The sequence below is a fragment of the Acinonyx jubatus genome, chromosome B3 (genome assembly GCF_027475565.1).
Source record: "Acinonyx jubatus isolate Ajub_Pintada_27869175 chromosome B3, VMU_Ajub_asm_v1.0, whole genome shotgun sequence".
NCBI lineage: Eukaryota > Metazoa > Chordata > Mammalia > Carnivora > Felidae > Acinonyx > Acinonyx jubatus.
In genome coordinates, this window is record NC_069386.1 from 48991783 (window position 1) to 49005180 (window position 13398).

The 13398-nt window shown below is 37.9% G+C and overlaps 1 protein-coding gene across 5 annotated transcripts in view; it reads right to left on the bottom strand.

Annotated features, from left to right (window-relative positions):
- UNC13C (unc-13 homolog C) overlaps positions 1-13398 on the bottom strand; it is a 599100-nt gene that overhangs the window by 103525 nt on the left and 482177 nt on the right. For 4 of the 5 annotated variants that reach the window (XR_008299165.1, XM_027067285.2, XM_053223996.1 and 1 more), the window contains one exon: positions 9426-9503. The exons of the other annotated variant lie outside the window; for it this stretch is intronic. Coding sequence is in view for 3 of the 4 variants with exons in the window: in XM_027067285.2 (XP_026923086.1) it covers positions 9426-9503 (78 nt within the window). In the remaining variant the exon portion in view is untranslated. The remainder of the gene's footprint in view (positions 1-9425; positions 9504-13398) is intronic. 5 annotated transcript variants of the gene reach the window in all.

Sequence of the window (13398 nt, forward strand, 5' to 3'; positions counted from 1 at the left end):
TAGTTAACTGTCCACCCTGAGTGTCTGTCCCTGTAGGCCTAGGCATTTACCAAATATTTGAGGAAGGAGGTGAGGGCAGAAAGAAGCACGGAAATTATCCCTCAAAGGAAATCTTGATACCCAGAGTGCTCCTTCTCCTTGGAGTGATAATTTGCATTGACTATTAATAGAATACTTTTGCATTTGAAATCTTTCATTCCTTAGCAACCATATATTCTGGAGTTACAAACTTAGTCCTGATTTCAAATTTTTGTCTCACTGTCAGCCCGTAACAGATTATGTCCTGATATTTGTTTAGTTCCAAAAATATGGTTACCATACCCACTCTGCATGTTTTGGTTTGTTTGTGTTTTACCAGTACACATTATTTCCCCAAGGAATGTGAAGGGAATCTAGGTTATTTCAGCCTCTTAAAACAGGAATGGTTAATCCAACCATCAAGCTGTTGCTGGAGATAGAACTAGTCAGTTGGAAAGTGGCTTTAAACTCTTTCAACAGCTCAATACAAACTCTTTAAAAGAATTAAGGCTTTGCAGGAAGAAATTTTGTGTGAATTGTATTCCTGTTCCCCAGTGTTCAATACTACCTCATCTCCTTTCTGTTGTATACACATTACTAGGCTGTTTTTCCTCCTGTTCAACTCATCAGTGTTAGAGTTCCATTATTTGCTTATCTAAACAAGTGCAGATCAGGGAGGATGATCAGTCCCTGGCCTTCATCTACACAGGTCCCAAATTTTGGTCATTGGACTGGTGGGTTTCATGTCCTGAAGGTTTTTTTCAGAACAATCTTTTAATAAATGCAAACACCATCACTATATCTATGAAAAGAAAGAAAGGAAGAAAGAAAGAAAGAAAGAAAGAAAGAAAGAAAGAAAGAAAGCAAGCAAGCTTCATTTCCAAGGAAAACAATTCAACTTGAGCTCTTGGTTCCTTGTTTTGGATTCTGCTCAAATATCCCTTTCTGTCTTCATTCCCCTTCATCATTATCTTCATGACCCCATTCTATAAATGTACTCAAACAACACTTTGTTAAAATAAAAAATAGAATACAAAGACCAACTTATTTAGTACTAGCTTCTCATTGATAGCTTGCTCATATCTTTTCTTCTCTTGACCATCAAACTGTTCACAGCATAAATGTAAAACTTATAGCTTCCTTATTTCTTAAATATTGATCTCCTCTAGTGTAGTTTCTGCTCTGGACGCTCCACTGAAATGTTCATGTATACATCACCAGTGGTTTCTTAAAGTGATCTCCAATGACTATTCAGCCTACTCAGCCTGCATTCACTCTTGCTTTCTCAAGCTCTTTTTCCTTATTTCTCTAGAGACTACCTTCTCTTAGCTCTCCTATTTTTCTGCCTATCATTTGTCTCTCTTTTGATGACTTTTCTTCCTCTATATACTCCTTAGAAATAAGTGTCCTTCAATTCTCCCTTCCTTGTCTCCTTTTTTTTCCCCACTCAATCTCTCTTGAGCAATCACATCCATGCCTATGTCTTCAATTCCCACCCCTGTGTTAACAACCCCCCAAATCTCTACCTACAGCTTTAACAGGATGCCTGAGCATCATGTCTACATTCCCACATACCTATTTGGCCTTTTCTACTTGGATGACCTAAATGTCAGCATATCAAAAATGAACGTATTACCTGTCCATCCTTAACTTATGTCTCAAATTTTATTGATACCATACCATTAAGGCAGAAATGCGAAAATCATCTTTGACCCTTCTTTGCCTTCTACCTTCCCATATTCACTTGGATACCAAATATGACTGATAACATCTCAAATATTTTCTCCATCTGTCCTATCCTCTTCAATTTTTGATGCAGAATTATCCTCATGTAGACTCGAATGCAATCATTTCCACATTGTGTTCTTGTTTTCTCTTTTATTCCATCCTCCTAACTATTACTAGAGTGGTTATAATAAAGACCAAATCTGCTGGCCCCACTAGTTGGCTTCAACAAGGCAAGTGCTTCAAGTAATTTATCACAATCTTATCTGGGCTATGTTTTTTTTGTTGTTGTTAAATATCATTTCTCCCCAACCCTCCTATTTGGCCAGAATTTATACATCCTAAAATGGCTAGCTCAACTTAAAATATATGATTGAGAAATCACTGAACATTCCTTACTGAATCCAGCAGGAAATTACTCTCCTTGGATTGTCCTAAATCACCTTGCTGAGCTATGGTATTCAGCATGGGTATTGTGGAATGCTGTGTGAAATTTAAAAACATGTATGGTGTTCTGTATTGAAAAGAAAGAAAGAAAGAAAGAAAGAAAGAAAGAAAGAAAGAAAGAAAGAAAGAAAGAAAGAAAGAAAGAAAGAAAGGGAAAGGAAGGAAGGAAGGAAGGAAGGAAGGAAGGAAGGAAGGAAGGAAGGGAGAAAAAGAATTGTGCCCCAGGTCCACCAATGCTACACTGTCTTTTGTTTCCTTTTTTATTCCTGTTAGGAAAGAAGCTCCCCAGGAACTTATAAGACCATTTTAAGAGATAGACTATGACATTTTCTTTATGCCATTCAGACTTGCATGAACTGTTATGCTAGAGTATCATTAGTTATATAAATTCATGCCTCTAACTTCTTCGCTTCGAAAGTTGAACATCAGTAGCTGTCTCGCATCCTAATTAGAGAGTATGCAGTAAATCCAACTGTCATTGTGCTTCAAATCAACTGAATGCCTTTGAGATATGTTAAGTTAGGTTCTTCAGCCTAGACAACTGAAGGGGAAAAAAAAGCCTTTCCTTTATCCCTGTACTTTTAAGAAAAAATGATACCTTCAGACCTCATATGAGTGACAAGATCCATTCTTTTCTCTTAAACATTTTTTTCCTCTTCACCTACAACACATAGACTAAACCTCTACTCCATGGGTTTATAACAAGTGTCCTTATAACTGCAGAATTTTAGAACTAGAATGAACTTCAGAAGCCATCTAGTACAATTCCCTTTTACAAGTGGAAAAACCAAGGCATGGACAATGTGCCATGCTTCATGATATATTTTGGGGACATATGAGGACTGAGAAGCAGCAGTCTAAGAAGCCATATTTTTTTAAAGAAATTCTCTTCTGCAAATGCTCATTAAAAATTAAACAAGTACAATAACTTGATTGAGAAGGAACATTGGGCTTATTAGCTCCATCTATTGGCTGACTAACCATGAATATGGACAGAGTAAGATTAAGTCAGGAGAAGAAAGGAGGCACAAAATTTATGTTCAGAATTTATTCTATAAAAAATGCCTTTTTGCCCTGTTTCACTCTGTCTTTCCCATTCTGCTACTCACATTAGGGAATCCATTCACCCATTAGGCACCGTGAACACAGTCTGTTCAATCAACTGAACTGAGTACCTGTTGAACATCAGTCCACGGAGACAGAATTCCCTCAGTGAGCCATTTGCATGAAGTGCCTGAGGTCCCTTTCAATGAAGTAGGAGAAGAAGGGGGATTGGCTGAATTAGAGAAGTAAATTTTCCTAGTTTGCACTGATTTATGGGTTGTGAAGGCAAGCATAAACAGTCAAAGAGGATCACAAGACAATAAAATAGGTCTATTATAGAAACTGGCAGTTAAGCTCTATTTTTTTTCTCCCTCCTGGCTGTGGCTTGAATTCTCTCTCAAGTTCTCTTAAGGTTCAGAGACAGGTTAGTTTAAATAAAGACTTGATGGCACAGAGGCGACCCTATGATTTCTTGGGAATGCTCTGGGGAATGAGGTTAACAAGCAGTACCCGCCTGAGTTTTTATTTCATCCTGACATGGGTCACCCACCCAGAAACTTCTCAACCTAATAGATGGCACCTTTTCTTCATTTCACAAGCTTAGCAGTTAGCTGAATTTTACTTGGTAGCAGTGCTAGATTCTTAATCATACTTACTAAATCAGCTCAATGCAATTTGCCCCTCTGGCCCTCATTAGTCTTTTAATTTTCTATTAAGTCCGATTTGTTAACTGCAATCATAGAGATGGTTCAGAGGAGAAAGAAAGCAGGCAAGAGCTGCATGCCACCAAAATAAAAGGCCACTACTTCAAACATTCAGTTCCCCTTGTTATCTGCTGCCATAACACTGAAAATGGCTGCTTGCTTTTACCGAATTCAGCCAAATGACATCCCACCTTGGAGCTCTATTTACACATGAAGAGACTAGAAGTTTCACTTTATTCTTTGAATTGATGCAGGAGAAGATTTAACAATTACAGCTTTCATTTAAAGGATATTTTCACATTTGCAAAGTATTGGGGAGGAGGTTCCACTCCCAAACTTTATTACTTTAATTGTTCTGACTTTACTAATAAACTTCCTGTCTCAACAACTGCCCTACAGATTCAGTAACTATAAGTGGCAACAAAAGACCCTTCTACCAAATAGAAAAAAAATCTTTGCAAACTGCTTTAGAAAACAATTTTAGAACTAAAAGGAAGAGATGACTAATGTAAATTGTTTATTTTACTATCTAAGACGTCTGATACATATTTTATAATTTCCTTTGTAATGGCTGGAAAAGAGATGAAAACAGTACACCGATTCTCACTAATGTATTAACTCGTGAGTGGTATCTCTATTTACATTAAGGACAAAAGGTGAGACACATCAGAAACCTGAACATAAAGCTTAGCCTCCGTACAACCACACCTTTCGATAGGGTTACATATAAAATGTAAGCATAAAGTCTAGAATGTTTTAAAAAATTCTGAGTATTTGTTTATTATTGCAAATTGGTCACCTATGTTTTTGGATCACTGCATTCCTTAATACAAACATTTGCCTGTACCATTGCATGCTGTGTCTGGATCCATTCCAACATGTCGAGTCCTCTGTGTTCTCCAGATTCAAAACATATTAAGTAGGCCAGTGAGGTGTGTGGCACAGATAAGACAAAGGAGGCTCTGAGCCATTTCCTAATTACCTGGTTGCTGTTCTGATGCATGCTGAAGTTACAGAAGTACTAGTGTGAAGCATTATTTCCTTTAAAGCAGTGCTATTCAATCCCCTGTTGCCAGCAAGTATAATTTTGAAAGGATAATGCTAAGTAAAATATGATAGGGGTTAATTTCCACCCTCTCTGGTGGGGATTTGCTTAGCTGAAGACTAAGTCCTTACAGCTAATCGGTTTTACAGTGAATTTCAATCAGCGACATGCATTATACTTTGAGTCAGATGCAGTTTCTAACTCATCAAATTCATCATTAAACAGTGGAAAAGGATATAGATAAGGCTTTCCTGAAACAAAAGAATAGTTACATTGCTCATTAAAATACACACATGTTTAGGATAGGTGGCGTTATGTTTCAGATTCCACGGCCCTGTTCAGGAAAGTTTACCACAGTGAAATGAGTCAAGAGATTCAGTTATTTTTGAGACATAGCAATGAAAATATTACCAATGTATCTAATTAGTCTGCTTTGTGGCCAGCAGAGTAAGAGAATATAACTAAGGAAACAAATGCCTTTATTCCCTCTCTTAATGATGGCTGACTTCTAGCATCTGAAGTACTGTCAGTAAGTTAGCAGGCTTATGGATAATTATGGATTCTACCACTCAGGACAGTTGCACCAATGCAATATCATGAAGGAGTAATACCTCTTCTGCTTACACAGCACAGTCATAATTTTCTAAATCAATTACTACAAGTTCTCCAGAGTTTCATAACCCATATCTTATGGCTTCCTGAAATGAAATGAAATTTCAGATCATCTGATTTTCTTTTTCATGTATTTATACAAATTAGATTGCAGGGCAAGGAAATGCAACCGAGTCCTTTTTGTAGGTGAGGGCAATATATTTTTATGAAAAAATAAATACAGGGTCTGTATTTATTTCAAATTGCTCTGAGCTGAGTTATACTCATAAAATAATTAAGCTATTAAAATAATGTAAACCAAAGTATATGTGTTTTTCTTTTGAGGTATTTCAGCTATTAGAGAATAATAAAATGATCATTCACCAATAATGAAAATAAGTACCTGACATTCTGATAATCATTTTGCTGTTACTGTGTTACAAAGGGACCGATAATGCAGTATGGGGATTGTGGTGCACATAATTTAACTTCTAGCTCAAGTCAATCCATACTGCGGGTTGGCTACTCTATTTTAGTATAGTGTGTCCCAAAACAATATGCACATGAAAGAATCACATGGCATGCTTTATTAAAAAGAAAACAGACTCTGGGCCTCATTCTTAAGGTTACGTTTGCTTCATGGTTTGTGTGACTTACTATATTTTTTATATTCTCTACAGTAATCACAAAGTTGTTATGCCAAAACATGCTCTTAATTTTTATGCAAGGAAGCATGTCAGAAAGTCACAATAGAGGAGAAAAAATTTAGCGGTTTGCTTTTCTTTTTCTTTCTAAGTAGGGCACTAGGAAAAAAAAAAAACGATGTGCCCACATGGTCTCTGGGGTATCGTGCAGGCAGGCAGTAATGGTGTCTACACAAGGACTGCTTTTGGAGCCACTGACAACAGCATCATGCCAAGACTGTCAGAATGTCAGGTCATGTTTCAAACTGGGACTCCATTAAGCCGATGTTTTTTTACACCTAGAAAAAGGTTTTAAATATTATTTCCATCTCCAGAGGGAAAAGAGGCTGATCCTGGACAGAGAGCGCAGCTGCGCTGCCCCTACAGTGGTGGGGCTAAAGCGGCAGAGAGCTGCAGCATTATGCAGCGGGGCGTGCGGGCGGCAGGCACTTTGCAGACGGTATGAGACGCAAGCCATGCCGCTGCTAGGAGCCAGCTAATGAACACAGAGTAAACCATTTTGAGCAAGTGCACAATCATTAATCATTTGCTAATTAAGAGTTTTTGTAGCAAGAAGTGCACATCCTAGCACAGGTGGTAGGGGACAAACTATAAGAAACTCCTTAAAAGAAAAACTAGACAGGGAAGCTTCCCTTTAGCAAGACCAGTCCCGGTGTTACGACCAGTTCCACTGTGAGAGGAAGACTGGCGTCAGTACACAATGCATTACCTTTAAAGGCCACCGAGCATGCCCATATTAAGTGCTGTATAAACTTCTCATAGTGAAGGGTAAATTGTCATTCTCAATAAAATCCTCTTTATCTTTATAACAGCTCCAAGTTAAGGAGCCCATTTAGATAGTGCCCTATGTAGCTAACTGGATTGGAAGGGCTCTGCCTATAATTATGAGATTCTGGTGCCCAAAGGAGGCTGAGTGTAGCAACTAGCAACTCTAACATAAATCTGCAGAATGACGATTCTTTCTCTCCTTTCTCCCTGGAGGCTGAATGTTACACCCACACTTGGGTTGAGGTCTTGCTCCCTCCTGACATCTCATCAATACCAATGGCAATGCTAACAGTTTTTTTTTTTTGGTAACAGATGATGAGGTGAAAATGGAAAATAATAAGATAATAAGAAATTGTTCTTAGAAAGGAGACAGAATATCAAAAGATGATAAGGAGAGGGAGGGAAGGGATGAATAATATTTAAATGCAGGAAAAGAAAAGAACTAGGGTCCATGCTGTTCTCCTAAAAAATTACATTGTTAGAAACTAGATATTCATTCCATTCACTTAGTTGATTTTTCCCTTTAAATTATGTATGAGGAGTTTAGCAACTGGCCTTGCAAGAGTGATAAAGGTAGAAGGAACCAACCTCAGTATTCCCATCTTTATTATGTTCTCCAGTAAGAAGAGTTGTGTGATTTAGCTATAGAGTTGTAGCTAAATTTATAATGTGAAACCGGTACATTTCAAATTGGCAATTTTATGTGGAGCAAAGAATCCATTCTTGTTTGGTGTACAAGGTGCCCCATCACATTTTTGGTTAGCGCGTGGCTTGGCCCACATAGCTTCCTTAAGTACAGGTCTGATCTGTCTTGTTAATATTCAGTCAGCAGTATATGACTCACATTAGACTCCAACCATGGAATAGTAAGGAAATAGAAGTAGCATTAGGATAAATTCCTAGAAATATGGCATTTTAAATATAACTTTATCCTTACATGATATGTGGTCTTAAAAATTCAGTAAAAGACGACAGAATTCCGCCCCCCCCCCAAGAAATCAGTCATTTCTTCACAATGCTTCTAACAGTAAGTGAACTTAAACTCTGAATATAAAACATCACTAAAATTAAATCGGCAGTCTCCAGCTATGATCCTCAATTGCTTGTGTTCACCTAATTCAGCAAAATAATTCAAAAGCGAGATGGATGCCCTCATACTGTGCAAAAGGCACTAACACACGATAGGGAATGGAGTCTTATTTTATACAAAATAAACTGATACTGTGGTTTAAAAATCAGAGTTCATTTTTGAACTATTCCATCTCTGCACGCATATCCTGGTGCTTCTGATTTGTAGGCTGCTAAGCAGCAAGTTCAGTTTTCAAAAGACTGAGTGTCTAAGGTAGCAAAAAAAGGGAGGGAAACGTACAGATGTCTCCATGGGGTTAAAAGCAACATCACATGTGAAGAAGCCCAATGTTAAAAGAAGCATTTTCAGCCTTGTACATTTAGAAATAAAAGGGATCTTTGCTTTGAAGTCCAAACTTGCTTCACGTACATCTCTGACCCTTACCTCAATAAGGAACACTGTAACTAAAATCCTCAACAGAAATATCTCTACATTCTAGTGTCCCTTGGGGTTGTTTTAGGGAGGCGGAGTGGTGGGAGAATGCCAGCTGCATGAACCTGTCCCTCTCAGCACCAACTCTGGTCCCCAAGTCCCTGGATGCTCATGTCGGTGTGTGAAAGGAAAGACCGTGGCAAAAGCAGGAGGCAGGTGCACAACTACTATTTCACTGTCTGCTTGATCCAAATGAGCGAATGAGAGTAAATAAGAAGTGCGATGGTCTTTAGGCCTGGGGGGAAACAGCCAGAAAAGGGTAAGATGCTTACTATCACAAACCTCATAAAAGAATCTTTCTCCTTCCTTCTTCTGCTCAGGGAAATGCAAGTCAAAGATGTTGGACAAAGACACGACACATTACAGACACAGCACACAACACATTTTGACAGATTTTTACATGTGAACAATAAACTGATGCATCAAAACCACTAGGGCCACAAAGCACATTTCAGAGCAAACATTGGTATCAGGTTGACATTGTGCAATATGGTGAAAAAAAAATCTGCAGTTTGTAGAATTTTACAGATCATTAGCATATATAGATTTGTGTGTATAGCACTCTCTCTGTATACACACTACAAAAGGCTACGGACCATCTCCCCCCTCCCATTCACACTTCGAATGCATCACTCAAATCTTCAGTTGTGTATAATGGTCACCTTATTGTTAATGATATTTTAGATTACCAGCCATGTCCTCTTCTGTTGTTAACCCATGTAAAAAACTTGATTATGACACTTTCCATAGCAAAGAGCTGTGCTGCTAATGATCTCTAAATAGATATTTGGCAAATGCAGGCATAAAAATATACCCACCTCTTTCCCTCCCATGGATTCAAACATTTTTTCCAGCTGGACCCGCAATTGTTGAATATTGTTCATCAATATACAGGGCTTGAAGTAAAGCAAACAACAAAAAAGATGGTGTGAGCATCTTTTATACATGAAATTATTGAATGAGTTTACCTTAAATGTGATAAATATACAATCGTCACTGAAGTCGTATTATATCTGGCAAAGAGAATAATTCTGCTGTTTTGATTATACTTCTTAAGAGTCAACAATGGAAGAGGGAAATATTACCACTTTGGGGAATGCAATTTAATAATATATCAGACAATAAACTATTGGGGACTTAATTACTAACCTTTCTTTTCCTCTTAATATTGAGCCAAATTCTCTTTTAAAGATTTACTTTAAGAAAAGGTATCGAAATTGTGGTTTATATACACAATGGAATACTATGTGGCAATGAGAAAGAATGAGATATGGCCTTTTGTAGCAATGTGGATGGAACTGGAGAGTGTTATGCTAAATGAAGTAAGTCATACAGAGAAAGACAGATCCATATGTTTTCACTCTTATGTGGATTCTGAGAAACTTAACGGAAGACCATGGGGGAGGGGAAGGAAATAAAAAGGTTAGAGAGGGAGGGAGCCAAACCATAAGAGACTCTTAAAAACTGAGAACAAACCGAGGGTTGATGGAGGGTGGGAAGGAAGAGAGGGTGGGTGATGGGTATTGAGGAGGGCACCTGTTAGGATGAGCATTGGGTGTTGTATGGAAACCAATCTGACAATAAATTTCATATTAAAAAAATAAAAAAATAAAATAAATAAAAAAAACCTTATTCTCAAATTCTGACACTCTAAAAAAAAAGAAAAAAAAAGAAAAGATATCAGTTTAACGTTTCCATTATTTCGCCATTTAAAAAACAAAATCACCATCTGAATTTTAAAAATCCAAGGGGGAGGGGTGCCTGGGTGGCTCAGCTGGTTAAGCGGTTAAGCGGCCGACTTCGGCTCAGGTCATGATCTCGAGGTCCGTGAGTTTGAGACCCTAGTCGGGCTCTGTGCTGACAGTTCAGAGCCTGGAGCCTGTTTCAGATTCTGTGTCTCCCTCTCTCTGACCCTCCCCCTTTCATGCTCTGTCTGTCTCAAAAATAAACGTTAAAAAAAAGTTTAAAAAAAAAATCCAAGGGGGAAAAAGAAAAAAAAAAAAGACACCTTTAATAGATTCTCTTTGGCTATAGACAAAGTCCACACATTGGTATTCAAGGCCCTTAGTTATCTGGCTCCAAATTAGGTTTTCCTTCCCATCTCTGTCTACCGCAGGTAACTTTCCCCTCTAAGCAGCTTTTCCCCCCAAAACACCTGTGCTTTCCAGACTCCAACTTGGCTTAGCATGTGGCCTTTTCAGTTCCACCTTTTTGCCTATTTGAATCATATCCATCATTCCAGATTTGAGCTTTCTCTTCCCCACACTATACCCTGTTGTCACTCACTTGACATTTGTTTTATTTAACTTTATATTGCTTTTCACTGTCTCACCCACTGACCTTAAATGCACCGTACATGCTGCTGTGTCCTCTGCTTTTTCTTACTCCCAAAGTACTGCACAGAGCCTTACACAGAATATATGTTTAAAAATGTTTTTGACTCCATGTTTCCAGGGAGGCAGAAATATACAATAACATAAAGATGGAGGGCCCTGTGACAGGACTAGATGTGGCCTTAGAATAATAGAATTTATAATTGGAAAATAGAATTCAGAATAGTTATAGAATAATTTAATATTTGTCGCATACTGATTCTGAAAAGCCAGTTGACTGGGGGGAGGAAAACTGTGAAAGAAAGGAAAGTGGATATATCTTCCAAGTTGCTGGGAAATGAGCCAATAAAGAATTGGACGCATATAAAGGACTTGCAGGACATCAGAGAGGTGTTAGCACTCCTCAGTGGAAAGATTTTATTAATGCTCTAACCACATTACTGACCTTTGAAAAACTTTCTACTTGATTCTTAAAGTGACCACATTCTAACTTCAATTTATGAAAACAATTTTAAACTTTGATTCGCTTCCCTTGATTCTGGTCACATAAGAATTGTATGTCTCTAGGGGCGCCTGGGTGGCGCAGTCGGTTAAGCATCTGACTTCAGCCAGGTCACGATCTCGCGGTCCGTGGGTTCGAGCCCCGCGTCGGGCTCTGGGCTGATGGCTCAGAGCCTGGAGCCTGTTTCAGATTCTGTGTCTCCCTCTCTCTCTGCCCCTCCCCCGTTCATGCTCTGTCTCGCTCTGTCCCAAAAATAAATAAAAAACGTTAAAAAAAAATTAAAAAAAAAAAAAAAGAATTGTATGTCTCTAACACAGATATTTGAGATACATGTGCCATAGATTCTGTTTAGTAAGCTGAACCACAGTGTTCCACCAATGATTCTGATCCCCAGATGTGACTGAGAGCCACTTGATCTAGGCTTATCCTTTCCACTACATGCATAGTCAAAATTTTTCGGGGATTCAGCATCTTGACCCTAAGGCAACAAACTGAATCTCCACTTAGGGCCAGAGTCATTGGGATTTTCTCTTTTTCTTTTCTTTTCCCTTCCTTTCTTTCATTTTTTTTTTTTTTTTTTTTAATTGCAGAGGGGGAAGATTTGGCTTGAATCTGGCCATCTTACCAGGGAGGAAATGAAGGTCAAAAAACAAAAAACAAAAAACAAAAAACGACCATGACTCTTATTGAGAAGCAGGAAGAGTAGATGGGTAAAAGGTTGTATCACCCTGCTCCCCATGGGTCTAAGTTAACTAGGTGGTCTCTTCTATGATTATTTGATATTGGCATTCAAGCTTATCTTTTTTGGCACATATAACAGTACTTTAGTAATAGTTGTATGAGCACAAACCAACCTCCAAGCCTTTTTATATGACCATTTCCAATGGAAAAGAACAACTAAGAAACAAAATGGACTGTGTGCTCATTTAGCATGGATTGCTATTGGCGTCAGGTAAGGCTACATTAAAAAAAAAAGATTCAGTTATTCAGAGAGAGATAAAAATAAATATGAGACTCTCCTCTTTCATTAAGCTTTTTCTGACTTTGAAATGTCCAATTATCAATTTTATTGAATCAATTTACCAAATCACTACTGAGACCTGAATCTAACTTACAGCTAATCTGGAAACAGCTTTTATTTTAAGCACCTCCATGGTCACTGAAAACAAAACAGCTAGCATGTACAGGAAAGGGAACATTAACCCAATTCAGAGGTATCATTTGTTGATGAGTTTAGTTAGATAAAAGAACCTATGTTCAAGTTGTAATCTTTTTATTTGTATATAATTTGGCTTTTCCCCTAAAAATATCATAATGCATTTCATCTAGAACAAAGTTAGGAACCTTAACTACAGTGAATATGAAAGTTAGTTATGTTGGGACTATGGCCATTTCTACATCACTTAAAGGGTGTTTCTGAGCTGAAAAAGATTTTCAAAAATATTCAAAATAAAGTAATTCTGATTTATATATGTTGTGTTGCTGTATTTTGGAGTACAGGGACAACAGATTAAAAAACTTGTGATCCATTTTCAATTTAAAATAAAGTTCTAACTTAAAAAAATTAGAAAAAATTATTCTGTCATTTTAACTACCTAACATTCTAACATTTTAACTATCATCTTTAATTCTGACCCCTGGGAAAGCATGTTATGGTTATCTCTTAAAGTATGTCTCTATTTTTTATTTATTTTTTTATTTTTGAGAGAGAGAGAGAGAGAGAGAGAGAGAGAGAGAGAGAGAGAGAGAGAGAGAGTGCAAGCGGGGAAGAGGGCAGAAGGAGAGAGAGAGAGAGAGAGATTGAGAGAATCTTAAGCAGTCTCCATGCTCAGTGCTGAGCCTGACATGGGGCTTGATTCCAAGACCCTGGGATCATGACCTGAACAAAAATGAAGAGTCAGACACTCAACTAAGCCACCGAGGTGCTCCTGGATGTCCCTCTTTAAAAGTTTCTAG